Here is a 24,302-nt window from a genome sequence, read left to right as displayed (position 1 = left end):
CAGGTTGGAGTACAGTGCCATGATCTCAGCTCACTGCAATCTCTGCCTCCCGGTTTCAAGCGATTCTCCTGCCTCAGCCTCCTTAGTAGCTGGGATTACAGGCGTGCGCCACCATGCCCAGCTAATTTTTGTATTTTTAGTAGAGACGGGGTTTCACCATGTTGGCCAGGCTGGTCTCGAACTCCTGACCTCAAGTGATCCGTCCGCCTCAGCCTCTCAAAGTGCTGGGATTACAGGCGTGAGCTACCGCGCCCGGCCGAGCGCGACTTCTGATTGGTCGAAACCTTGACTTCTTTGGTCTAGCCCCATCCGTTGCCAAGATACCATTTTTGCCAGGCACATGCGCAGTACGGTGCGCCTTGAGTGAGCAGTTTTGAAGATGGAGCACTGGCGCCAACCTCTGAAATTGATCTGGCTGCAACCGGAAGGACTCTGGGAATGGTAGTTTACGGCCTCAGCCTGCGCAGGCGGACTGTCCTACGCGGCATTGGCGCTTACTTACTCCGCTCTGAAAGTCCGCGGGAACCAGGCTCTAACGTCTGGACCTCTCTGTATCTGAGAACTGCTCCCTCTTCTTTTTCTCCCTCCTCTTTTTACTCCGCGCCTCCGCTGGGAGCCGGCTCCAGTTTCCTGCGGAAGTGGCCGGGAGACGGAACGCTAGTTGCCATGGCGACTCTCCTCCTGGTGCGCGCTACGTCACCGTCACCTGTGCGCTGGCCGGGGACGTGGCTACAGCAGATGCGTCAGAGATGCTTCACTTCACGCTCATCTCTGAAGCTGGTAGCCGGACTGCAGCACCTGGGAAAAACTCAACTTTGAGGGTCGCAAACTAGTGGTCCCAAAATGCTTTTTGCTTGGCCAGTAGTGAGCAGTGTTACGGGTTTAGTTTTTGTGTTTTTTTTGTTTGTTTGTTTTTTCGAGACGGAGTCTCGCTCTGTCACCCAGGCTGAAGTGCAGTAGTGTGATCTCGGCTCGCTGCAACCTCTACCTCACGAGTTCAAGCGATTCTCCTGCCTCAGCTTCCCAAGTAGCTAGGACTACAGGTGCGCACCACCACACCCAGCTAATTTTTGTTTTTTTAGTAGAGACGGGGTTTCACCATGTTGGCCAGGATGGTCTCGATCTGTTGACCTCGTGGTCAGTCCGCCTCGGCCTCCCAAAGTTCTGGGATTACAGAAGTGAGCCACCGCAACCGGCCGGGGTGTGTTTGTTTTAACGTCTTAATGCTGCAGGTCCAGACACTTCCTCAACTTCATGGAAATTTCCTGGGAGAAGTGCAGAATAAACAGATAATTAAGTCATACATAAATTATAGTGTGATGAGACTGGAGGGAGAGAGACAGACAGTTACAAAGAATTACAACACAGCGGTTAGCAGATAGCCCTATAAGATACTGGGATGTTCCTGTGGGAACCCAAGAGAGCGAATTGCCAGCTCTGGCTCAGCTCGGTGGAAATCAGAGAAAGTTTACTGCAGGAGAGGCTGTCAGAACTTGTTCTCGCAAGAAAAGTAGGTGTTTTCCGAAAGCAGTAGTGGGGAAAAGGTAGAAGGAAGAGCAAATAGAAAGTAACAGTTGGGGCCGGGCGCTGTGGCTCACACCTGTAATCCTAGCACTTTGGGAGGCCGAGGCAGGCGGATCACAAAGTCAAGAGATCGAGACCATCCTGGCCAACACGGTGAAACCCCGTCTCTACTAAAAATACAAAAATTAGCTGGGCATGGTGGCGCACGCCTGTAGTCTCAGCTACTTGGGCGGCTGAGGCAGGAAAATCGCTTGAACTCGGGAGGCAGAGGTTGTAGTGAGCCGAGATGGTGTCACTGCACTCCAGCCTGGCAACAGAGTGAGACTCCATCTCAAAAAATAAACAAGTAAAAAATAGAAGTCACAGGCGGGAACTATTAACACGTTTTTTATTTTTTATTTTTTGAGACGGAGTCTCAGTCTGTTGCCCAGGCTGGAGTGCAGTAGTGCGATCTTGGCTCACTACAACCTCGGCCTCCCGGGTCAAGCGATTCTCCTGCCTCAGCCTCCCGAGTAGCTGAGATTACAGGCCCCAGCCACCCAATCCGGCTAATTTTTTTGTATTTTTAGTAGAGACAGGGTTTCACCATATTGGCCAGGCTGGTTTTGAACTCCTGACCTCAAGTGATCCACCTGCCTTGGCCTCCCAAAGTGCTGAGATTACAGGCATGAGCCACTGTGCCTGGCCTAATGCAAATACTTTTTTTTTTTAATAATAGCAAACACTTATATTGTGTTTTCTATCTGTCACATACTGTTCTAATGGCTTTACTTCTATCTACCTATTCAAATCTCATAACCTGATAAAGTAGGTACTTATTATCGCCCCATGTACAATGAGGAAACTGAGGCACAGAGGGGTTAATGACTTGCAAAGCTCTGATAATAACTTGTATTTAATATCAAATTTCAGCTTCATCAAAACCTTTGGAGACAGTTGTATCAGCCAGGATAAGTAGTTATGCTTCAGTAACAAACACCCCCTCAACCTCCTTCATGGCTTATAGCAATGAAGACTTACTCCTTGTTCACATGTGTTCCATATAAGGACTTTATGCAAAATAACCCCCAAATGTGGAAGGAGCCAATAAACCAAAAAAGAGGGAGACAAACACAGTTCGTTGGTAAGGGGTGATTTATTTGGGGAATTTACAAAGGGAAGCATGGTCTTCGGTAGCAGCAAGACAGGTCTATCTCCACACAGTTACTCCCTAATCCTAAGGTTTATCTAACATAGGGAAGGGGAATACTTGCTTTAGCAAGACAATTAAGGGTTAAGACAATTAACCCTCCAGAAGGGGCAAGAATGCTGTTTGTGTCATTGCCTATAATTTCTGTGACACCATCAAGGTTGACATGTTCTTACACTAGGGACAGTAAGTAAAGTAGAAATCAGAAGGAATTCCCAGGACTGGGATTAATCAGAAGTCAACATGGTGGATTACCATCCGAGATGGAGTCACCTTTGTCTCCACAGTGTGACATGCCTATTATAGATTAGCTGAGGCTCTGCTCCATGCCACCCTGACTCTAGAGCCTCAGCTGACAGTACAACCTGTGCTTGGAGCATTTGGTTATCAGGACACAAGGAAAAAGGAGAAAATTTGGCAGCAGTAAAATGAAGTGGTTGCAAATATGGGCTGGACCTGGATTCAAGTCCTGTCTCTGTCCTCAACTAGGTCTGGGAGCTTGGAGGGATGACATAAATCCTCTATCTCAGTGTCCTTGTCTGTAAAATAGGGAGAGCAATGCCTTCTCCATAGGGGGGTGGTGCCAGCTCAGTCAACTAGTAAAGCTCACAACGTGTTGTCAGTAAGTAACACCTATTATTATATCATTCTGGCAATGAGCCATCCAGCTTTTGCTCATGAGCACATATATGGTTTACACTTTTTTTTTGAGACAGGGTCTTGCTCTCTTGCCCAGGCTGGCACCATCACAGCTCACTGCAGCCTTGCCCTCCTGGGCTCAATTGATCCTCCTACCTCAGCCTCCTGAGTAGCTGGGTCTCCAGGTGCTCACCACTATGCTTGGCTAACTTTTATATTTTCTGTAGAGATGGGGGTCTCGCTATGTTGCCCAGGCTGGTCTCAAACTTCTGAGTGCAAGTGATCCTCCCTCTTTAGCTTCCCTCTTTGAAATCCCAAAGTGCTGGGATTTCAAAGTGCTGGGATTTCAGGTGTGAACCACTGCACCCAGCCTGACAATTCTTTTAGTGTTTTACGATTAAGCCTGATATGAGGTTTTGATTATATGGACATACATAAACACAATAAGAAGCCAGTAATTCTTTAACATTGTTGCTATTGTTGTTCAATATGAATATATGCTTAATTTATTAAGCTTATCTAGAAATGACTGGTTACGGAATTTTTTTTGTAAGCTTTCTCAGCATCTAGGGTTACTGAATGTTATTAAAAGTCTTTTTAGTGTATCTATAGATATGGTTGCATATTGATATATTCAGAAAGGTCAAAAGATAAATTGCGTAATGTCGTAATATCAAACCATCCTTGCACTCCTGAACACACATCTCCCAGCTCCCAGAATAGGCTCCATTGCCTTTACCACACTGCCCTTTAAGAAGTAATGGGTGAAACTGAGGCAAACAGGAAGGCAGATGCCCAGGGAAATTGAGTAACAGTGGTTCAATTCACTATCAGTTTACACAGGGCCAACTTTTATCTGTCCTGAAGACTTCAGCCATGGTATTAGAAATTTGGATTAAATGGACTATGGCATCGCCTCTGCCTAAAACAGGGATATTCGCGTGCCAGTACAGTCAGGCATGTCCCGAATACCAGTTTTCCTCCAAAAGCTGTTGTGTATGTATCTAAATACAGTCTTACTCCCGCCCCGCATCCTGCTCCCGGACTCCATTTCCCAGCATTCCCCGGCAGTCAGAGCCCTTAGGCCGGGAGAAGCATGAGCCTCAATGGTTTCTGGGAAATGTAGTCCAGCCGTGATGCCGCGTTTAAAGAACCGGGACTTACAGTTCCGAGACAGGGACCGCGCAGGCGCGTTCCGGGACCGGGCGGAGGAAGGGAAGGCCTGGCTGTCCAGAGGAATCCGCCTGGACGTACGGACCTCGCGGACCCGACCGGAGCAGGTGGGTGCAGGCCGGGCCAGACAGGCTAGCAGAAGCTCCGGGGGCGGGCCCGAGTTGGGTCTGGGTGGGAGTGGGGAGGGCGATGTGGGTGACGCCCCGCCCCCTCTTGTCATTCCCTGAGTCCCACCTAGTATCAGCGCGGCTCAAACCGCTCAGCGCGCAGGAATTGGGCGCCTGCTGTTTGCCACGAGTCCGGCTGAGCGTGGGACTGCTGCGATCCCTAGGAAGGGGAACCTACCTTTCCTCACTTTGCAGTTGAAGAAACTGCGACTCGGGGAGACTCCGCGATTCCTCTCAGGCTGGTAGAGCTGCAACCCAGATTCTGACCCCAGAACCCGAGGAGTAGCACTGCACGGGCACAGACTCGGTCTCGGCTCCCCTTATCCTGAGCATCTGTTCTTCCCTCTCTGGGTCTCCCATCTCTCTCTGATCTTCCCCTTACCCTCGCCGCCTCAGGTCCTGTCCCCGCTCTCTGTGGGTCTCTGTCGCCCGCTCTCGGTCTCTGCGCCCTCCCACTCCCCAGCCCTTCTAGCGAATCTCTGTGTTTTCCAAAGACAAGGTCATTTTCCTTACATAACGATAGCTCCACGATCACAATAAGGAAATTAATATTGATGTAATACTAATAGCTAATCTATAGACTTTATTCAAATTTTTGATGATTCTTCCAATAATGTCTTTTTGGTTTTTTTTTCTTTTTCTTTTTTTGGAGACAGAGTCTTGCTCTGTCACCCAGGCTGGAGTGCAGTGGCACAATCATAGCTCACTGCAGCCTCGACCTCCTGGGCTCAAGAGCTCCTCCCACTTCAGTCTTCTGAGTAGTCGGGATTACAAGAACACGCCACCACGCCCGGCTAATTTTTTTAAATTTTTTTTGTAGAAACGGGGGTCTCACTATGTTGCCCGGGCTGGTCTCAAACTCTTGGGCTCAAGCGATCCTCCCACCTCAGCCTCCCAAAGTGCTGGGATTACAGCTGGCTCCAATAATGTCCTCAATGGCCAAAGGAAATCCTAGGTCACACATTGCACGCATCGTTGGATCTCCTTCAGTCTGGAACCGGTTTTCAGTCTTCTTTTGGAAGTTCCAAAGATTACAGACCATGTACTTGCATGTCCCTCAGTCTGGGTTTGTCTGGTGCTTCTTCATAGTTAGATTTAGGTCACACGCTTTTGGCAGGGATGCCCTAGGAGTGATGCTGTCTCCTCATCAGACTGGGGACCCTGGGCTCCACTTGTCCCACCACACACCACATCAGCCTCACTCGCATAGGTAAGGTGGCATCTGCCAAGTTTCTCCTCTCTAAAGTTTCCCTGGTCTGGGCGCGGTGGCTCACACCTGTAATCCCAGCACTTTGGGAGGCCGATGGGGGGAGGGGATAACCCGAGGTTAGGAGTTCGAGACCAGCCTGGCCAACATGGTGAAACCCCATCTCTACTAAAAATACAAAAAAATTAGCCTGGTGTGGTGGCACACACCTGTAATCCCAGCTACTTGGGAGGCTGAGGCAGGAGAATCGCTTGAAGCTGGGAGGTGGAGGTTGCAGTGAGCTGAGATCGCGCCACTGTACTCCAGCCTAGGCGGCAGAGCGAGACTCCATCTCAAATAATAATAATAATAATAATACAAAAATTAGCTGGGTGTGGTGGCGGGCTCCTTTAACCCCAGCTACTCAGGAAGCTGAGGCCTGAGAATCACTTGAAACCCGGGAGGTGGAAGTTTCAGTGAACCAAGATTGCCTCACTGCACTCCAGCCTAGGTGACAGAGCGAGACTGTCTCAAAAATAAAATAAGGCCAGGTGTGTTGGCTCATGCCTGTAATCCCAGCACTTTGGGAGGCTGAGGCGGGTGGATCACCTGAGGTCAGGAGTTCGAGACCAGTCTGGCCAACATGGTAAAACCCCGTCTCTACTAAAAATACAAAAAATTAGCCTGGTGTGGTGGCACACACCTGTAATCCCAGCTACTCGGGAGGCTGAGGCAGGAGAATTGCGTGAACCCAGGAGGCAGAGGTTGCAGTGAGCTGAGATTGAGTCACTGCACTCCAGCCTGGGCAACAAGAGCAAAACTCTGTCTCCAAATTATTAAATTAACTATTTAAATAAGATAAAAAAGTTACCCTGTTCTGCCGGGCATGGTGGCTCATGCTTGTAATCCCAGCACTTTGGGAGGCCGAGGCGGGCGGATCACGAGGTCAGGAGATCGAGACCATGGTGAAACCCTGTCTCTACTAAAAATACAAAAAATTAGCCGGGCGTGGTGGTAGGCACCTGTAGTCCCAGCTACTCGGAGAGGCTGAGGCAGGAGAATGGCATGAACCCAGGAGGCAGAGCTTGCAGTGAGCCGAGATCTCGCCACTGCACTCCAGCCTGGGTGACAGAGCGAGACTCCGTCTCAAAAAAAAAAAAAAAAAAAGTTACCCTGTTCTTTTTGTAATTAACAAGTGATTCATGGGGACAAAGTTAAGACTCTCGTCCTCATTTTCTCATCAAAACCTCGTGCACTAGGCCGGGTGTGGTGGCTCACACCTGTAATCCCAGCACTTTGGGAGGCTGAAGCGGGTGAATCATGAGGTCAGGAGATTGAGACCATCCTGGCTAACATGGTGAAACCCTGTCTCTACTAAAAAAGAAAAAAAAAAATAGCCAGAAGTGATGGCAGGTGCCTGTAGTCCCAGCTACTCAGGAGGCTGAGGCAGGAGAATGGCATGAACCTGGGAGGTGGAGCTTGCAGTGAGCCGAGCTCGTGCCATTGCACTCCAGCCTGGGCAACAGATAGAGACTCCGTCTCAAAAAAAAAAAAAAAAAAAAAAAAAAAAAAAAAAAAAAAAAAAACCACCTCATGCACTAGTTTCAGCATTCAGGTGTATATGTTCTGTGTAGCCGGGGATGTGTGTGGCTCCTCGCCTGGAAAATGTGTGTGAGGCGCTGCATCTTTTCATTTTGTGGACTGTATTAGTTTCCCATGGCGCTGTAACAAATTGCCAAACACTTAAAATGACACAATTTTATTATATTACAATCCTGGAGGCCAGAAGTTGGAAGCGGGATTCAAAGGGATCAAGGGGTCAGCACCGTCATGCTCCATGCAGAGGCTCCAGGGACGCATCTGTTTCGCTGCCTCGTTGCCAGTTTCCAGGGGCCTGCTTTCCTTGGCTTGTAGCCCTTTCCTCTGTCGTCAAAGCCAGCAGTGTAGTGTCCTCTCTCTCAGCCTCTGCTGCTCTCTGCTTCTGGCACATGGCCTTCTTCTGTCCTGTGTCAGACCCTCCTCTGCCCCCTCTTATAAGGACACTTGTGAAGGCATTTAGGGCCCGCCCAGATAATCCAGGATAATTCCCCCCATCTAAAGATCCTTCACTTAATCCCTTCTGCAAAGTCTCTTTTCCATATAAGATAAGATTCGTAGGTTCCAGGGATATCTTTGGGGGCTGTTATACAGCCTATCTACCCCATCAGGCAGGAAGTCCCAGTTTATGGAATAAAGTTTTAAGAATCTTTGCCAAGGCTGGGTGTGGTGGCTCATGCCTGTAATCCCAGCACTTTGGGAGTCCGAGGTGGGAGGATTGCTTGAGCCCAGGAGTACACGACCAGCCTGGGCAACATAGAGAGACCCTGTCTGTATTATTAAAAAATAATAAATTATACAAATAAATAAGAACCCCTGGCCCAGGCGCAGTGGCTCAGGCCTAAAATCCCAGCAATTTCGGAGCCCGAGGTGGGTGGATCACCTGAGGTCAGGAGTTTGAGACCAGCCTTGCCAACATGGTGAAACCCCCATCTCTACTAAAAATGTAAACATTAGCCAGGCATGGTGGCGGGTGCTTGTAATCCCAGCTATTCAGGAAGCTGAGGCAAGAGAATTGCTTGATCCTGGGAGGCGGAGGTTGCAGTGAGCCGAGATGGCGCCACTGCACTCCAGCCAGCCTGGGACACTGAGCGGGACTCTATCTAAAAAAAAAAAAGATAAGAAAAAAGATAGGGGTGACCCTGTGGCTAGACTTCTCTGAAACTTTTTGTCTCCATGAACTTGAGCAAGTCTTGACCTCTTGTGCCTCAATATCCTCATCTAGGGATAACCATAGCTCCCATGTCCGAGAGCTGTTGTATCGGGGAGGTGAGACAGCCTCATGGTTGCTGGCTGTTGTCACTGGTATGGAATGGGGGCCTCAGGTGGCCTGTCCTGGGACTTTGCTTTGACTCTTAAGGGACCATGGCCCCTTCTGTGACCAGGAGTCTTGGGGAAAGCATCTGTCTGTCAGGGTCACAAATGACCCTTTTTCTGCTGTGGTCTCCTCCTCCAGCTCTTCAGGCCCTGGCGTGGACCCTTCTCCCAGAGGCACATGCCCAGGACCCAGCAATGGCCAACGGGACCCTGATGGCCGAGGGCCAGGTGAGTCTGGGCTTCCTCTTCCCCAGGATGACTGTGTGGACTCGAGTGGGCCCTCTTCATCCCTGTGCATGATCTCAAGGTCTCCTGAGTCTTCCAATATTGGGAAAGGGGGTATGAGGAGAGGGGAGCCGGGCAGTGCTGAGGGGCAGGGGGCAGAGGCAGCATGCTCTGAGCTGGGACCGCATCACACAGTCTAAACATTTTTCATGTAACACTGCAGCCTTTCGGTTACCAGGCAGAGTGGGCAGTGGATGGTTCTGCTTCACCCCTGAGCCTCATCCCTGGAGTCAGGAATGGGGGTCAGGATCAGGGATGGGGTCTGGGATGGAATGGGACTTGTGAATATCTCCTGCACACAACAGCTTGACAGTTTTTTCTTTAAGTATTTCTTAGGGCTGTCACTTAGAGCTCTGCAGGTTATGCACTGCACAAGGGTGCCTCATCCCGGACAGAACTCTCACTTTATACCTCATACATTGGTGGCTGTTTGCAGGCAGTTTGGTAAACTATCGTATACTAAATTAATTGGTATATTACAATGACTTCCCAACACATGGCAGTGAAGAGTCATGTGAAAGGGCTCCTTGTTCTACTATCTACCAAGGTGCCTATGGACGAGTTTCTGCCTTAGATAGGTTCCCATAGGCCAGTTGGATTCAGGCATCCCAATTCTGCACAATCAGAATGTTCCAGCCCAGGGGGCTGTTGTGGGCTCTTGACCCCTGACACTTCTGCCCCCGAGTTCCAGAAGGACGTGCCCCTCCACAGAGTGAAATTGGCCCTTGCAGGAATCAGTGACCTTCAAGGATGTGGCCGTGGACTTCACCCTGGAGGAGTGGGGCTGGCTGGAGCCTGGCCAGAGGGAGCTGTACCGAGACGTGATGCTGGAGAACTACCGGAATCTTCTCTCCCTGGGTGAGGCCCCTCCCCTTGCCCTCCCCCGGGGGAGGCCTGATGCCCCCTGGCACCCTCTCTGATGCCCCCAGTGCTCTCTCTGATGCCCCCTGGCACCCTCTTCTCATTCATGTCCATCCCCTGCCATCTGGGGGCCTCTGTGCTCCCCTCACTGGTCCCTCACGCCTGGCCTCTCTCTTCCTCTCTTTCTGCCGGCCGATCTTGGAGTCCCAGCAGCCAGGAGGGCCCGAGTCCCTTGGCCTGTCCTGTAAAATGTGGGTCCCACACACTCTTCAGGCTGTGTCCCCAGCTGCTTCTTCCTTTTTTTTTTTTTTTTGAGATGGAGTCTCACTCGGTCACCCAGGCTGGAGGGCAGTGGCACAATCTCAGCTCACTGCAATCTCCACCTCCTGGTTTCAAGCAATTCTCCTGTCTTAGCCTCCCGAGTAGCTGGGATTACAGGCACACACCACCAGGCTGGCTAATTTTTGCATTTTTAGTAGAGACGGTTCACTGTGTTGGCCAGGCTGGTCTGGAACTCCTGACCTCAGGTGATCCGCCCACCTTGGACTCCCAAAGTGCTGGGATTATAGGCATCAGCCACCGTGCCCGGTCACCCAGCTTCTTCTAACGCTTTCCCTTCCACACATGGTGACCTCCCTGTCCCCAGACTTCAGGCTCCTCACTGGAATGCCCAATCCAGAATCTCAGGCTCCAAGTGCCTCCCGGACATGTTCCCAATCAACAGGTCCCAATCTGACCTCGGCATCTTCTCCCCGGAGCATATAAACGCTGTCCACTAGCGTGTCTCCGAGATCCTGCACTTGCCCACCTTCCTGCCCCCAGGCATAGCCCTCCCCACCTCCTGCCCCTCACATCCACCCCACGCTGAGCTCAGTTCACCCACTGAGCTCAGTTCACCCACTGTCCTGCTTCTCTTCCTCCAGGTCCCCACCTCTGGTTGGCCCCACATCCCCCCAGGTCTCCAGACCAGACCCCCGGGCACCATCCTCGGCCCTATCTTGCTTAGTTTGAGCTGCTCTAACAAAATGCTGTAAACTGGGTAGCTTCTAACAGCAGAAATTTATGTCAGAGTTGGCCGGGTGCGGTGGCTCACGCCTGTAATCCCAGCACTTTGGGAGGCCAAGGCGGGTGGATCACAAGGTCAGGAGATCAAGACCATCCTGGCTAACACGGTGAAACCCCGTCTCTACTAAAAATACAAAAAATTAGCCGGGCATGGTGGCGGGCGCCTGTAGTCCCAGCTACTCGTGAGGCTGAGGCAGGAGAATGGCGTGAACCCGGGAGGCAGAGCTTGCAGTGAACCGAGATCGCACCACTGCACTCCAGCCTGGGCGACAGAGTGAGACTCCATCTCAAAAAAAAAAAAAAAAAAAAATTTATGTCAGAGTTTTGGAGGCTGGGAAGTCAAAGATGAAGGCGACGGCAGACTCGGTGTCTGGTGAGGGTGCTTCCTGGTTCATAGACGGTGACCTCTCTCTTTTTTTTCTTTCTTTTTTTTTATTGAGATAGAGTCTCACTCTGTCACCCAGGCTGGAGTGCAGTGGCGCAATCTTGGCTCACTGCAACCTCCACCTCCCAGGTTCAAGCGATTCTCCTGCCTCAGCCTCCCCAAGTAGCTGGGATTATAGGCACCCACCACCACGCCCAGCTAAATTTTTTGGTATTTTTTAGCTGAGATGGGCTTTCACCGTGTTGGCCAGGCTGGTCTTGAACTCCTGACCTCAGTGATCCGCCCACCTTGGCCTCTGAAAGTGCTAGGATTTACGGGCATGAGCCACCACACCAGAGGCTGCTCTCTACAGCCTCACGGCGGGAGGAGCAAGAGAGCTCTCTGGGGTGTCTTTTGTAAGGGCAATAACCCCTGCCACGAGAGCTCCACCCCCATGACCTAATGGCTTCCAAAAGGCCCCAGCTGCTAACACCATCACCTGGGGACTAGGTTTCAACTTAAGCATTTTAGGGGGATGCCAGCAATTCTGCTTATAACATCCCCTACTTCCCCTTGTCCGGGGGACCCCTCAGGCCACAGCCCTGCCCCTCCTACCCCCTCCTTACTGTCCCCACAGCCCCTGCCCTGCCCAGGCCTCATCTCACCCCTGCACCTCAGCACAGCCCCCTTGCTGGTTTCAGTTCCCTCCTTCCTAGACCTCTCGTTCTCCATCTGTACATTCCCCTGTAAGTGGTAGTGGTGATGCGATGTCTCCATCCTCAGCCCTCCTCACTCACACACTTTCTCTGGACAAACTCATCAAAAATGTGGGTTAGGCCTGGTGCAGTGGCTCACGCCTGTAATCCCAGCACTTTGAGAGACTGAGGTGGCCGGATCATTTGAGGTCAGGAGTTTGAGACTAGCCTGGACAACACGGTGAAACCCCGTCTCTACTAAAAATACAAACATTAGCTGAGCATGGTGGCGGGCGCCTGTAATCCTAGCTACTCAGGAGGCTGAGGCAGGAGAATCACTTGAACTTGGGAGGCAGAGATTGCGGTGAGCCAAGATCACGCCATTGCACTCCAGCCTGGGCAACAGAGTGAGACCCTGTCTCAAAAAAAAAAAAAAAAAAAAAAAAAAAGTGGTCTCATTAAAAACGTGGCCTAAACTTCTCCATCAGGGTCCCCAGGACCACCACAGGTGAGTGATCGTTAGCGGATGCCAGGGACTCAGCCCTTAGTTAAACGCTCAGTGATGGTTTATTACAGAGAAAGGAGACAGCACAGCTGGCAAAGGGGAAGGGCACCCGGGGCGACATCCAGGAGAAACGAAACGCAAGCTTCCAGAACCTTCTCCCAGTGGAGCCACATAGGATGAGTTTAATTCTGCCAGCAACAAGATGTGACAACACGTGTGAAATGCTGTCACCAGAGAAGCTCACCAGAGACTCAGTACTCAGCATTTTTTCTTTTTAACAGGATCTCCCTATATTGCCCAGGCAGGTCTTAAACTCCTGGGCTTAAGCCATCCTCCAGCCCCTTCCTCCCTACGAGCTGGGATTACAGGCATGAGCCATCGTGCCTGGCTGTGCTCAGGGTTTTTCCTGGGGGTTGGTCACACAGCCCCCTCTTCTAAAATGTACCCAAATTTTAGACTCCTGGGAAAAAAGCAGGTGTTCAATGTAAACCATGGTGTTTGCACAAACAGTTTAGGGCTAGGCACAGTGGCTCACGCCTGTAATCCCAGCAGTTTGGGAGGCCAAGAGAGGAGGATCACCTGAGCCCAGGATTACAAGGCCAGCCTGGGCAACATAGTGAGACCCCCATCTCTAAAAAAAATTAAAATAAAAATTAAGGCCGGGCGCGGTGGCTCACGCCTGTAATCCCAGCACTTTGGGAGGCCGAGGCAGGTGGATCATGAGGTCAGGAGATCGAGACCATCCTGGCTAACACAGTGAAACCCCGTCTCTACTAAAAATACAAAAAATTAGCTGGGCGAGGTGGCGGGCGCCTGTAGTCCCAGCTACTCGGGAGGCTGAGGCAGGAGAATGGTGTCAACCCTGGGGGGCGGAGCCTGCAGTGAGCCGAGATCGCGCCACTGCACTCCAGCCTGGGCGACAGCAAGACTCTGTCTCAAAAAAAATAAAAAATAAAAATAAAATTAAAATAAAAACTAAAACCACAAGCAACTGAGGCTCTAGTGAGCCCCACATCAATTAGGAAATTCTGGGAACCCTCCTAAAGTCCAGGTTGCTGGACCTCAGCCTAGGGCCTACCTGGCCAGCAGGCCTTTCCAAAGGGAGCATCTCAGGTCGGCTGTGTTCACCCTCTTCCACACATCCACGATGGTGACCCTTCAATGTGTCCCATGAGTTTCAACCTTGTGCAGCTCGTGGCCTCCAGAACATTACCGTGGGGAAGGCTGAGGACCCCACACTCCCTGTCTCCCCTGAGCAGGTCATGTCACCGTGCCCAAACTCACTCCTCCTTCAGGTCTCCCATCTCAGAGACAGACCCCTGCCCACCCAGGGACCAGGCCAGGCCAGGACACTGACTTTTTTTGTTTTTTTTTATGTTTGTTTTTGAGACGGAGTCTCACTCTGTCTCCCAGGCTGGAGTAGTAGCACGATCTCGGCTGACTGCAACCTCCGCCTCCCAGGTTCAAGCGATTTTCCTGCCTCAGCCTTCTGAGTAGCTGGAATTACAGGCATGCACCACCACACCCAGATAATTTTTGTATTTTTAGTAGAGATAGGGTTTCACCATGTTGGCCAGGCTGGTCTTTTTTTTTTTTTTTTTTTTTGAGACAGAGTCTTGCTCTGTCCCCCAGGCTGGAGTGCAGTGGCGCGATCTCGGCTCACTGCAAGCTCCGCCTCCTGGGTTCACGCCATTCTCCTGCCTCAGCCTCCCAAGTAGCTGGGACTACAGGCGCCCGCCAACACACCCGGCTAATTTTTTGTATTTTTAGTAGAGACGGGGTTTCACCGTGTTAGCCAGGATGGTCTCGATCTCCTGACCTCGTGATCCACCCGCCTCGGCCTCCCAAAGTGCCGGGATTACAGGCGTGAGCCACCGCACCTGGCCGGGCATATTTGTTGAGCCAAAATTCATCTCCTCCTCACCCCTAGTCTAGTCACCTCTTGGCTCGCCTCCTCCAGGAAGTTTCCTTTGATTTATCCACCCTCTGTGACTTCCTGTGCAGTGTTGTGTGTTTCTTCCATTCCTGCTCACACAACACTAGACTGTGCCTCGGTTTCCTGCCTGAAGGGTGAAAATGAGCTAATACATTTAACCAGCTTAGAAACATGTCTGGCACGTAGTCTGTGCTTAATAGACATTTACTTTTTAGTATCACCCTAACTATTGTTGTAATTATCTCATGTTTTAATCAGGGATGGTATGTTTGTCTACAGTGATTCAAGACAATTTCATCAAAATGAAAACGTTCAGGCTGGGTGCAGTGGCTCATGCCTGCAATCCCAGCACTTTGACAGGCCAAGGCGGGTGGATCACCTGAGGTCAGGAGTTCGAGACCAGCCTGGCCAACATGGTGAAACCCGTTTCTACTAAAAATACAAAAAATTAGCCAAGCATGGTGGCGGGCACCTGTAATCCCAGCTACTTGGAAGGCTGAGGCAGGAGAATTGCTTCAACCCAGGAGACGGAGGTTGCAGTGAGCCGAGACCACACCATTGCACTCCAGCCTGGGCAACAAGAGTGAAACTCCATCTAAAAAAGAATAAAGGAAACATTCAGGGTGGGTGTATCACTTGAGCCCAGGAATTCAAGATCAGCCTGGGTAACATAGTGAGACCTCATCTCTACAAAAAATTTGAAAATTAGCCAGGCATGGTGGTGCATGCCTGTAGTCCCAGCTACTCAGGAGGCTGAGGTGGGAGGATCACTTGAGCCCAGGAGGTCGAGGCTGCAGTGAGCCATGATTGTGCCACTGCACTCCAGCCTGGGCAACAGAGCAAGACCCTGTCTCAAAAAAAAAAAAAAGTGAATGTTTTAACTTAAGTATTTAGAAGTCTTAAGATGGAAGCTTTGGGCATCAATGAATCTAAAACAGAGTTGTCCATCAGAAATAAGATGCAACCCACTTAGGTAATTTTACATTTTTTGGTGGTCACGTTAAAAAAAAATAAGAAGAAACAAATGAAATTAATTTTAATAATACATTTTATTCACCTCAAGCTATCTAAAATCGTATCATCTTGACACACTGAAATAATAATTGATTAACAAATGATTGAGAGATTTTACTGTTTTTTTCTTTAGTAAGTCTTCAAAACACAGAAGACAGTGTTTTTTACACTGTCACAGTGCAGTTAACTCGAACAGCACAGACCCGGAGCCTTAAACAGCTTTGTCAGAGCTCAGCCTCTCTGCAGTGTGCTAAGCACTCAACAAATAAGTCTTGCGTTGGCCAATTGTACTTCTAATCATTAGGTGCTCAATGCGTGCACCTTCCCTGCAGACCTCCCTGTGATTCTGGCACCCACAGCCAACTCTTGTATCTTTCCCCAGGGGCAGGGCTGCCTGGGTCCAAGCCCGACGTGATCTCCCGTCTGGAGCGAGGGGAAGAGCCGAGGCAGGAGGAGAGAGAGGCCCGGCGAGTTACCTGTCCAGGTGGGTGAGGATATCCAGCAGGTGTGAGCCCTCTTCCTACCCCATCTCTCATGGTCAGTGAGGTTCACTCGGGTGAGGCAGTGGAACACACGGATGATCATCGTGGGCTCTGGAGTCGGGTTGTGTGGGTTCAAATCCCAGCTGATTGCTTCCTGGCTGTGTGGCCTTGGGCAAGTCACTTAGCCTCTCTGTGCTTTGATTTTTTCATCTGTGAAAAGGAGGTGACATGAGTGTCTAGGATTGGGAGGAATAAATGAATTAACAGATACAGAGCAGAGCCCAGAGCTTGGCACAGAGTCGTTATAATTCTCACCCCCCCTCCCCTTGTCCCGTCACAGCCCAGCATTCCCCAGCTTGTCCCTCCTGCCCCTGGCCAGGCCTCAGCTTCTCTCCCCTAGACCTTCACCTCAGCCTCCTGGCCCCCAGGCTTACCCCTCCAGTTTACACCACCCCAGGGGATCCTTCCATACTGAGAGCTAACCCCCTCCTTCCTCTGCTCACATCCTCCCCTGCTTCCCCAGTACCCCCAAGATGAAGTCCCAGCCCCTCAGCCTGGCACTCAGTGCCCTGTGTAACTCAGCCTGTGCTTTCTCTGGCCTCATCTTCACCATCCACTCCTGATTGTACCCATGCCCTGACCTCACTGAAGCACCTGTCCGTACCTGAACCTGAACGTGTGTTGCCACCTTTGGGCATTCACACATGCTGTTCCTTCTGTCTGGGACACCCTTCCCTGCTTTTTCTGCCTGGCAAACACCTTCACGTGTTTCAAGATGAAGCTTACAGGTCACCTCCTCCAGGTGGCCTTCCATGACAGCTAGGCCATCGCTTCTCAGCGCTTTCACAGCTCCTTGCTCGAGGTGCTATTACTGCACTTGTGCATGTTGTACTTAAGAGTACAGACTCTGAGTTCAAATCCCCTTTCTCCCACTGCATGACTGTGGGCAAGTGACTTAACCTACTGGTGCCTCCATTTCCTTACCTTTTTTTTTTCTGAGATGGAGTCTTGCTTTGTCGCCCAGGCTAGAGTACAGTGGTGTGACCTAAACTCACTGCAACCTCCGCCTCTCGAGTTCAAGTGATTCTCCTGTCTCAGCCTCCCAAGTAGCTGGGATTATAGGTGCCCACCACCGTGCCTGGCTAATTTTTTTTGTATTTTTAGTAGAGACAGGGTTTCACCATGTTGGCCAGGCTGGTCTCGAACTCCTGACCTCATGATCCACCCGCCTCAGCCTCCCAAAGTGCTGGGATTACAGGCGTGAGCCACCCTGCCTGGCCGTCCTTACCTATTAAATAGGGAGACTAATAGTACCCACCTCATTGAAATGTTTGGATGATTAAATTACTTAATACACAGAACAAGCTCAGAACAGTATCTGGCATGTAGTAAGCATTTAATGAATGTTCTTTATTGCAATAATAATAATTGTTATTATCTGATATGTCAGGACTCTCGCATGTAAAGAATCAAAATAGCTTAAGAAAAATTAGATTTTTTTTGACCCATATAACTAGGAAGTATTGCAGTGCAAGACTTTCGGCATAGATGAATCTAAGGCCTTAAATGGTATTGGCCTTAAATGAATCTAAGGCCTTAAATGGTACTTGTTCTCTCTCTCTCTCTCCACAACCCCCCCTTCCCCCTCCTTCCCTTTACACATGTGTTGATTCTGTCTGTTTCTAGCTTCGTTCTGTCTACAGGCCTCTCCAAGTAGCAATCAACATGGCTACCCACAGTCTCAAACTTATATTCTGCCTAATAACCCCATATATTCATCTCAGGGAAGTCTCTGACTGAGTCCCTTTGGATGATGAACCAATTATTATGGCCCAAGGAATGGAGTATTATGATTGGCCAGTCTGAAGTCCAATGCCCATTGCTGAGGTGGGGGGTGGGGAGATACGTGACAGCCCCACCGAGACTATAGGAAAAGGGGAGCAGTGGTTGTTCAAAGACAGGGAAGGTAAAGAGATAAGTAAGATATGTCCAAAAGTCTGAATACAAGCCTGCCCCTCCCTCCTCTTTGAGGACAAGAACCAGATATCTTGTTTAGCAAAAGGTCACCCACTCACAGCACCGTGGTTGGCACATATGTAATTAATGGACATTCCATGAACAAACCCACTAGCTCCAAAAAAAATCCATTTCCTCCACAAATTCCAAATGGTTTTGCTTTCTGCTCATCATTTCTTTTTATTCATTTTATTTTTATTTTTATTTATTTTATTTTATTTATTTATTTTTTTTTTTTTGAGCCGGAGTCTCGCTCTGTCGCCCAGGCTGGAGTGCGGTGGCACGAACTCGGCTCACTGCAAGCTCCACCTCCCGGGTTCATGCCATTCTCCTGCCTCAGCCTCCCGAGTAGCTGGGACTACAGGCACCTGCCACCACGCCCAGCTAATTTTTTGTATTTTTAATAGAGATGGGGTTTCACTGTGTTAGCCAGGATGGTCTCGATCTCCTGACCTCATGATCCGCCCTACTTGGCCTCCCAAAGTGCTGGGATTACAGGCGTGAGCCACCGCACCCGGCCCAACTTTTGACATTTCAATGGAGTTCCTTCAAGTATGTTCTTTCCTTTTTATATATATATATATATATATATATATATTTTTTTTTTTTTTTTTTTTGGGACAGAGTCTCACTCTGTTGCCTAGGCTGGGGTGCAGTGGCACTATCTGGGCTCACTGCAACCTGTGCCTCCCGGGTTCAAGTGATTCTCCTGCCTCAGCCTCCCGAGTAGCTGGGATTATGAGTGCCTGCCACCACACCTGGCTAATTTTTGTATTTTTAGTAAAGGCAGAATTTCACCATGGTGGCCAGGCTGGTCTCGAACTGCTGACCTCAAGTGATCCGCCTACCTCAGCCTCCCAAAGTGCTGGGATTACAGGCATGAGCCACCACGCCCAGCCTAGCATAATATTTCTAAGAGTCATTCACATTGCAGTATGTATGAGAGCTTCATTCCTGTTTATGGCTGAATAATATTTTGTTGTATGGGCTTGGCGCGGTGGCTCACGCCTGTAATCCCAGCACTTTGGGAGGCTGAGGCGGGCGGATCACGAGGTCAGGAGATCAAGACCATCCTGGCTAACACAGTGAAACCCCATCTCTACTAAAAATACAAAAAAAATTAGCCAGGCGTGGTGGCGGGCGCCTGTAGTCCCAGTTACTCTAGAGGCTGAGGCAGGAGAATGGTTTGAACCCGGGAGGCGGAGCTTTCAGTGAACCGAGGTCACACCACTGCACTCCAGCCTGGGCGACAGAGCGAGACTCCATCTCAAAAATATATATATATATATATATTTTGTTGTATGAATGCGCCACAATTGGTTTATTCATCAGTTGGTGAACATTTGAGTTATGTCTTCTTTTTGGCTATTATGAATCATACTGCTGTGAACATTCGTGCACAGGTTTTTGTGTGAATGCATGTTTTCATTTATTTTGGGTAGATACCTAGGGGTGGAATTGTTGAATCACAGGGTAATTCTATGTTTAACCTTTTGAGAAACTGCCAGGCTATTTTCCAAAGCGGCCGTACCATGTTACGTTCCCACCAGCAGTGTGTGAGGGCTCTGATTTCTCCACATCGTCACCAACGCTTGTTATTATGTCTTTTTTATTATATAACTAGTGAGTGTGAAGTGGAATCTCATGATTTTCATTTTATTTTCCTTGATGTCTAATGATGTTGAGTATCTTTTCGTGTACTTATTGGCCATTTGTGTATCTTTAAAGAAATGACTATTGAGAACTTTGCCCTTTTTTAATTGAGTTTTTAAAAATATTGAGTTGTGGCCGGGTGTGGTAGCTCACACCTGTAATCCCAGCACTTTGGGAGACTGAGGTGGGCGGATCGTGAGGTCAAGAGATCAAGACCATCCTGGCTAACATAGTGAAACCCCATCTCTACTAAAAATACAAAAAAAAAAAAATTTAGCCAGGCGTGGTGGCACATGCCTGTACTCCCAGCTACCTGGGAGGCTGAGGCAGGAGAATGGCTTGAACCTGGGTTATGGAGGTTGCAGTAAGCTGAGATCGTGCCATTGCACTCCAGCCTGGGTGACAGAGCAAGACTCTGTCTCAAAACAACACAAAACAAAACAAAACAAAAACAAAAAAAAAACTGAGATGGACCTTCTGTTCACTCTTCCCTTGCACATTCCCACAAACATAGTGTGAGAAGTCTGTGCCATGCTCCCTTGGCAACACTGGATATCTTTAATATTTTCCAATCTAAAATGGGTAAAGTAGCGTCCTGGTGATTCGATTTTTTTAACTATTGCTGATGTTCAGCATCTATACATGTATTTATCAGCCTCTTATTTTTCTTCCATGAATCGTCTACTCATATTCTCGCCTCTCTATTTTCTTAGATTTTTTCTATCATTTTTCTTATTGATTTGTAAAAAAAATGTACTCTATAGCATAGCTACTCAACTCTGTGTACATAAACTGTTTACAACTTGGTTGTCTTCATTTTTAGTGTATTGAGGCTATCCTTCCATGTCAGAACATGAATCTATCTACGTACACCATGCCTTTCAAAATAGCAACATCGGCCGGGCGTGGTGGCTCATGCCTGTAATCCCAGCACTTTGGGAGGCCAAGGCAGGTGGATCAGGAGGTCAGGAGTTTGAGACCAGCTTGGCCAATATGGTGAAACCCCATCTCTACTAAAAATAAAAAGAAATTAGCCAGGCGTGGTGGTGGGCGCCTGTGGTCCCAGCAACTCAGGAGGCTGAGGCAGGAGAATTGCTTGAACCCAGGAGGTGGAGATGGCGCCACTGCACTCCAGCCAGGGCAACAGAACAAGACTCTGTCTCACAAAAAAAAAAGAAAAAAAAAAAGAAAGAAAAGAAAAAAGAAACAAAATAGCAACATCAAGTTTGAAAACTTTTTTTTTTAGGTTTACACTGCCACTTCCAAGTAATCAGCTTGCTTTGTCCTGGGACAGATGGTATTGGTATTTTCCATTTCTTTCAGACTTGGAGACAAGCTCTGTGACTATTCGAGAGACACCTCGAAAAAAGAGCATTTCTGAAGATTCAGCTTCCCCAGTAGAGGGACCTTTAAGGGCTATGCTTGGAGATGCCCAGGTGGGGAAACCCTTGGCATGTCACTATCCATTGGAGGATGCAAGAAAGCAGGAGAGGCATTTGAGGTGTTTATTTGCTACTCCCAAGGGAGACACCTCAGGGGAGAGAGGCCTTGGGTGTAACGAGCTTGGGAGAAGCCTCCAGCAGGCCTCTACCCTCATCCGGAAGCAACGAGTGCCCCTTGGAGACAGGCCCCGGAAGTGGGGCAGGCCCTGGAAGAGCTTGAAACGCCAAAGGACGTTCGTGGAGAAGAAACCATTTAACTGCACGGAATGTGGGAAAGCCTTCATTTACCATTCGGACTATATTCTCCATCAGCGAATTCACAGCGGGGAGAAGCCCTACAAGTGCCATGACTGTGGGAAGGCATTCAGCAACAGCTCATATTTCATTCAGCACCACATCATCCACATAGGCGAGAAGCCCTATGCCTGCCACACATGTGGCAAGACCTTCACTCAAAGCTCTTCGCTTACCGAGCATCAGAGGATTCACACTGGAGAGAAGCCCTACACATGCAAGGACTGCGGGAAGGCCTTCACACAGAGCTCATCCCTCATCAAACACCAGCGGTGCCACACCGGGGAGAAGCCCTACAAATGCGGCCAGTGTGGGAAGTTCTACTCGCAGGTCTCCCACCTCACCCGCCACCAGAAAATCCACACAGGGGAGAAGCCCTACCAATGTGGAGAGTGCGGCAAGGCCTTCTGTCACACCTCCTCCCTGACCCAACACCAGACCGTCCACACTGGGGAGAAACCCTACAAATGTAACGAGTGTGGGAAAACGTTCAGCCACAGCTCATCCCTGACTCAGCACCAGCGAGTCCACACTGGAGAAAAACCCTATGAGTGCACTGATTGTGGCAAAGCCTTCAGCCACAGCTCGTCCCTGACTCAGCATCAGCGAATTCACACTGGCGAGAAGCCCTATGCGTGTCACGAGTGCGGGAAGGCTTACACACAGATTTCCCACCTCATGAGGCACCAGAGCACTCATGTGGGGGAAAAGCCCTACGTATGCAATGAATGTGGGAAGGCTTTCAGCCACACCTCATCCTTTACCCAGCACCAGACCATCCACACCGGTGAGAAGCCCTACAAATGTACCGAGTGTGGGAAAACCTTCAGCCAGAACTCCTCCCTCACACGCCACCAGAGGATTCACACAGGAGAGAAACCCTACGAATGTAAAGTGTGTGGGAAAGCCTATACCCAGATCTCCCACCTCATTCAACACCAGAGGATTCACACTGGAGAGAGGCCCTATGAGTGCAGCGAGTGTGGGAAAGCCTTCAGCCGGAGCACGCACCTCATTGAGCACCAGAAGATCCACACTGGTGAGAAGCCCTATAAGTGTAAGGAGTGTGGGAAAACCTTCAGTCACAACTCATCCCTCACTCAACATCAGAGGATTCACACCAGCGAGAAGCCCTACGCCTGCAAGGAATGTGGGAAGGCCTTCAACCAGAGCATCCACTTAATCCAACACCAAAGGATTCACACTGGAGAGAAACCTTACAAGTGTAGCAACTGTGGGAGAACCTATACCCAGATCTCACACCTTCTCCAACATCAGAAGGTCCACACTGGCAGCAAACGCTACGCATGTGAGGAGTGTGGAGAGGGTTTCAGCTGGAGTTCGCACCTGACTGAACACCGGAGGCTTCACACTGGCCAGGATGCCTACATCTGTGATGATTTTGAGGAAGCCTTTGCTTGAGGCACACAGCTTGCTGATCATCAGAGAACTCATGCTGATTAGACAATCTGAGTGTGTAATGAGCTGGCTGTCCTGCTGTTAGGTTCCATCCCACCTTCATCAACACTAGGAACCCTAGGAACAATTTTGCCTTCAGGAACAGATGGATCCAGGTGCATAAACGGCCCTTCAGCAATCTGCTCTTCATCAACACTAAGAACTCCCCAGAGAAGGATGCTGGCACCATATGTTGAGATGGTTTGTTCCTTTGTTCCCTAGAGGGAAGGTGGCACAGGTTTTCACTAGCTGGGACAGGTTCTGATCATTCTGGGGGCTTCCCTTGCATATTTCCTCCACCCTGCCATGTCCCTAGATTGTGGTATAGTTAGAGGGTGGTCCAAAGGGATGCCATTTCATCTGGGACCTTCACCAAGAACAGCTCTCTCCAAGCTTCTTAAACTGTTTCATCCTTCCTTAAACTGGAGCCTGAATATTCAAGGGGGGAAGACCGCTGTAAAGATTAACCCTTTAAAGTAACATTTTTGGTTTCCTTTAAAACTTTAAGCTACAAATATCAGAATCTGCAGTTGGCTTAAACAATAAATATGTTTCATATAAATATGAATATAAATATAAACGTTTCACATATTTATAGACATTTTTAATGTCCTATTGTTTCTGTTTATTATGTTTCCGGGATCTATGCTTTACAAAGCTATTTTTCTGTTCTTTTATTTATTTATTTATTTATTTATTTTTGAGACAGAATATTGCTGTGTTACCAGGCTGGAGTGCAGTGGCATGATCTCATCTCACTGCAACCTCTACCACCTGGGTTCAAGTGATTCTCCTACATAGCCTCCCAAGAAGCTGGGATTACAGGCACCTGCCACCACTCCCAGCTAATTTTTGTCATTTTTAGAAGACGTGGGGTTACACCATGTTGGCCAGGCTGGTCTCAAACACCTAGCCTCATGTGATCCTCCTCCGTCAGCCTCCCAAAGTGTTGGGATTACAGGTGTGAGCTCCCGTGCCCGGTCTACAAAGTGATTGTTCTATTAAGCATCATGTTCTTAAGCGTCACTGTTTATTCATGTCCAAGGGGAGATTTTTTATTTTATTATTATTTTTTTGAGACAGAGTCTTGATCTGTTGCCCAGGCTGGAGTGCAGTGGCACGATCTTGGCTCACTGCAAGCCCCGCCTCCCAAGGGGAGACTTTTAATCATATTTTTAAAACATAGTATTATTTTTCATTTAATAATTATATATATATATATATATATATATATATATATATATATATTTTTTTTTTTTTTTTTTTTGAGACGGAATCTCGCTGTCGCCCAGGCTGGAATGCAATGGCGAGATCTTGACTCACTGCAACCTCTGCTTCCCAGGTTCAAGCAATTCTTCTGCCTCAGCCTCCCGAGTACATGGGACTACAGGTGTGTGCCACCATGCCCAGCTAATTTTCGTATTTTTAGTAGAGATGGGGT

The 24,302-nt window shown here is 49.1% G+C and overlaps 1 protein-coding gene across 1 annotated transcript; it reads left to right on the top strand.

Moving 5' to 3' along the window:
• The first annotated feature begins 4,549 nt into the window (after positions 1-4,549).
• On the top strand, positions 4,550-23,438 carry LOC100588739 (zinc finger protein 883). Its single transcript, XM_030821118.1, has 5 exons — positions 4,550-4,632; positions 8,931-9,019; positions 9,808-9,934; positions 15,899-16,000; positions 20,991-23,438. Exons 2-5 carry the CDS (start codon positions 8,987-8,989, stop codon positions 22,823-22,825), a joined length of 2,097 nt encoding a protein of 698 aa, XP_030676978.1. The 5' UTR covers positions 4,550-4,632; positions 8,931-8,986; the 3' UTR covers positions 22,826-23,438.
• The last annotated feature ends 864 nt before the right edge of the window (positions 23,439-24,302 follow it).

The sequence above is a fragment of the Nomascus leucogenys genome, chromosome 10, assembly GCF_006542625.1.
Source record: "Nomascus leucogenys isolate Asia chromosome 10, Asia_NLE_v1, whole genome shotgun sequence".
In the NCBI taxonomy this organism is placed as follows: domain Eukaryota; kingdom Metazoa; phylum Chordata; class Mammalia; order Primates; family Hylobatidae; genus Nomascus; species Nomascus leucogenys.
This window is presented reverse-complemented; position numbering and strand designations above follow the sequence as displayed.

Bases quoted from the DNA above. Each gene is read 5' to 3' on its own strand.
- LOC100588739 (XM_030821118.1), top strand. From the start codon at position 8,987: ATGGCCAACGGGACCCTGATGGCCGAGGGCCAG. The intron at 9,935-15,898 runs GTGAGGCCCCTC...ATCTTTCCCCAG, and splicing joins CCGGAATCTTCTCTCCCTGG to GGGCAGGGCTGCCTGGGTCC. The intron at 16,001-20,990 runs GTGGGTGAGGAT...CATTTCTTTCAG, and splicing joins CCGGCGAGTTACCTGTCCAG to ACTTGGAGACAAGCTCTGTG.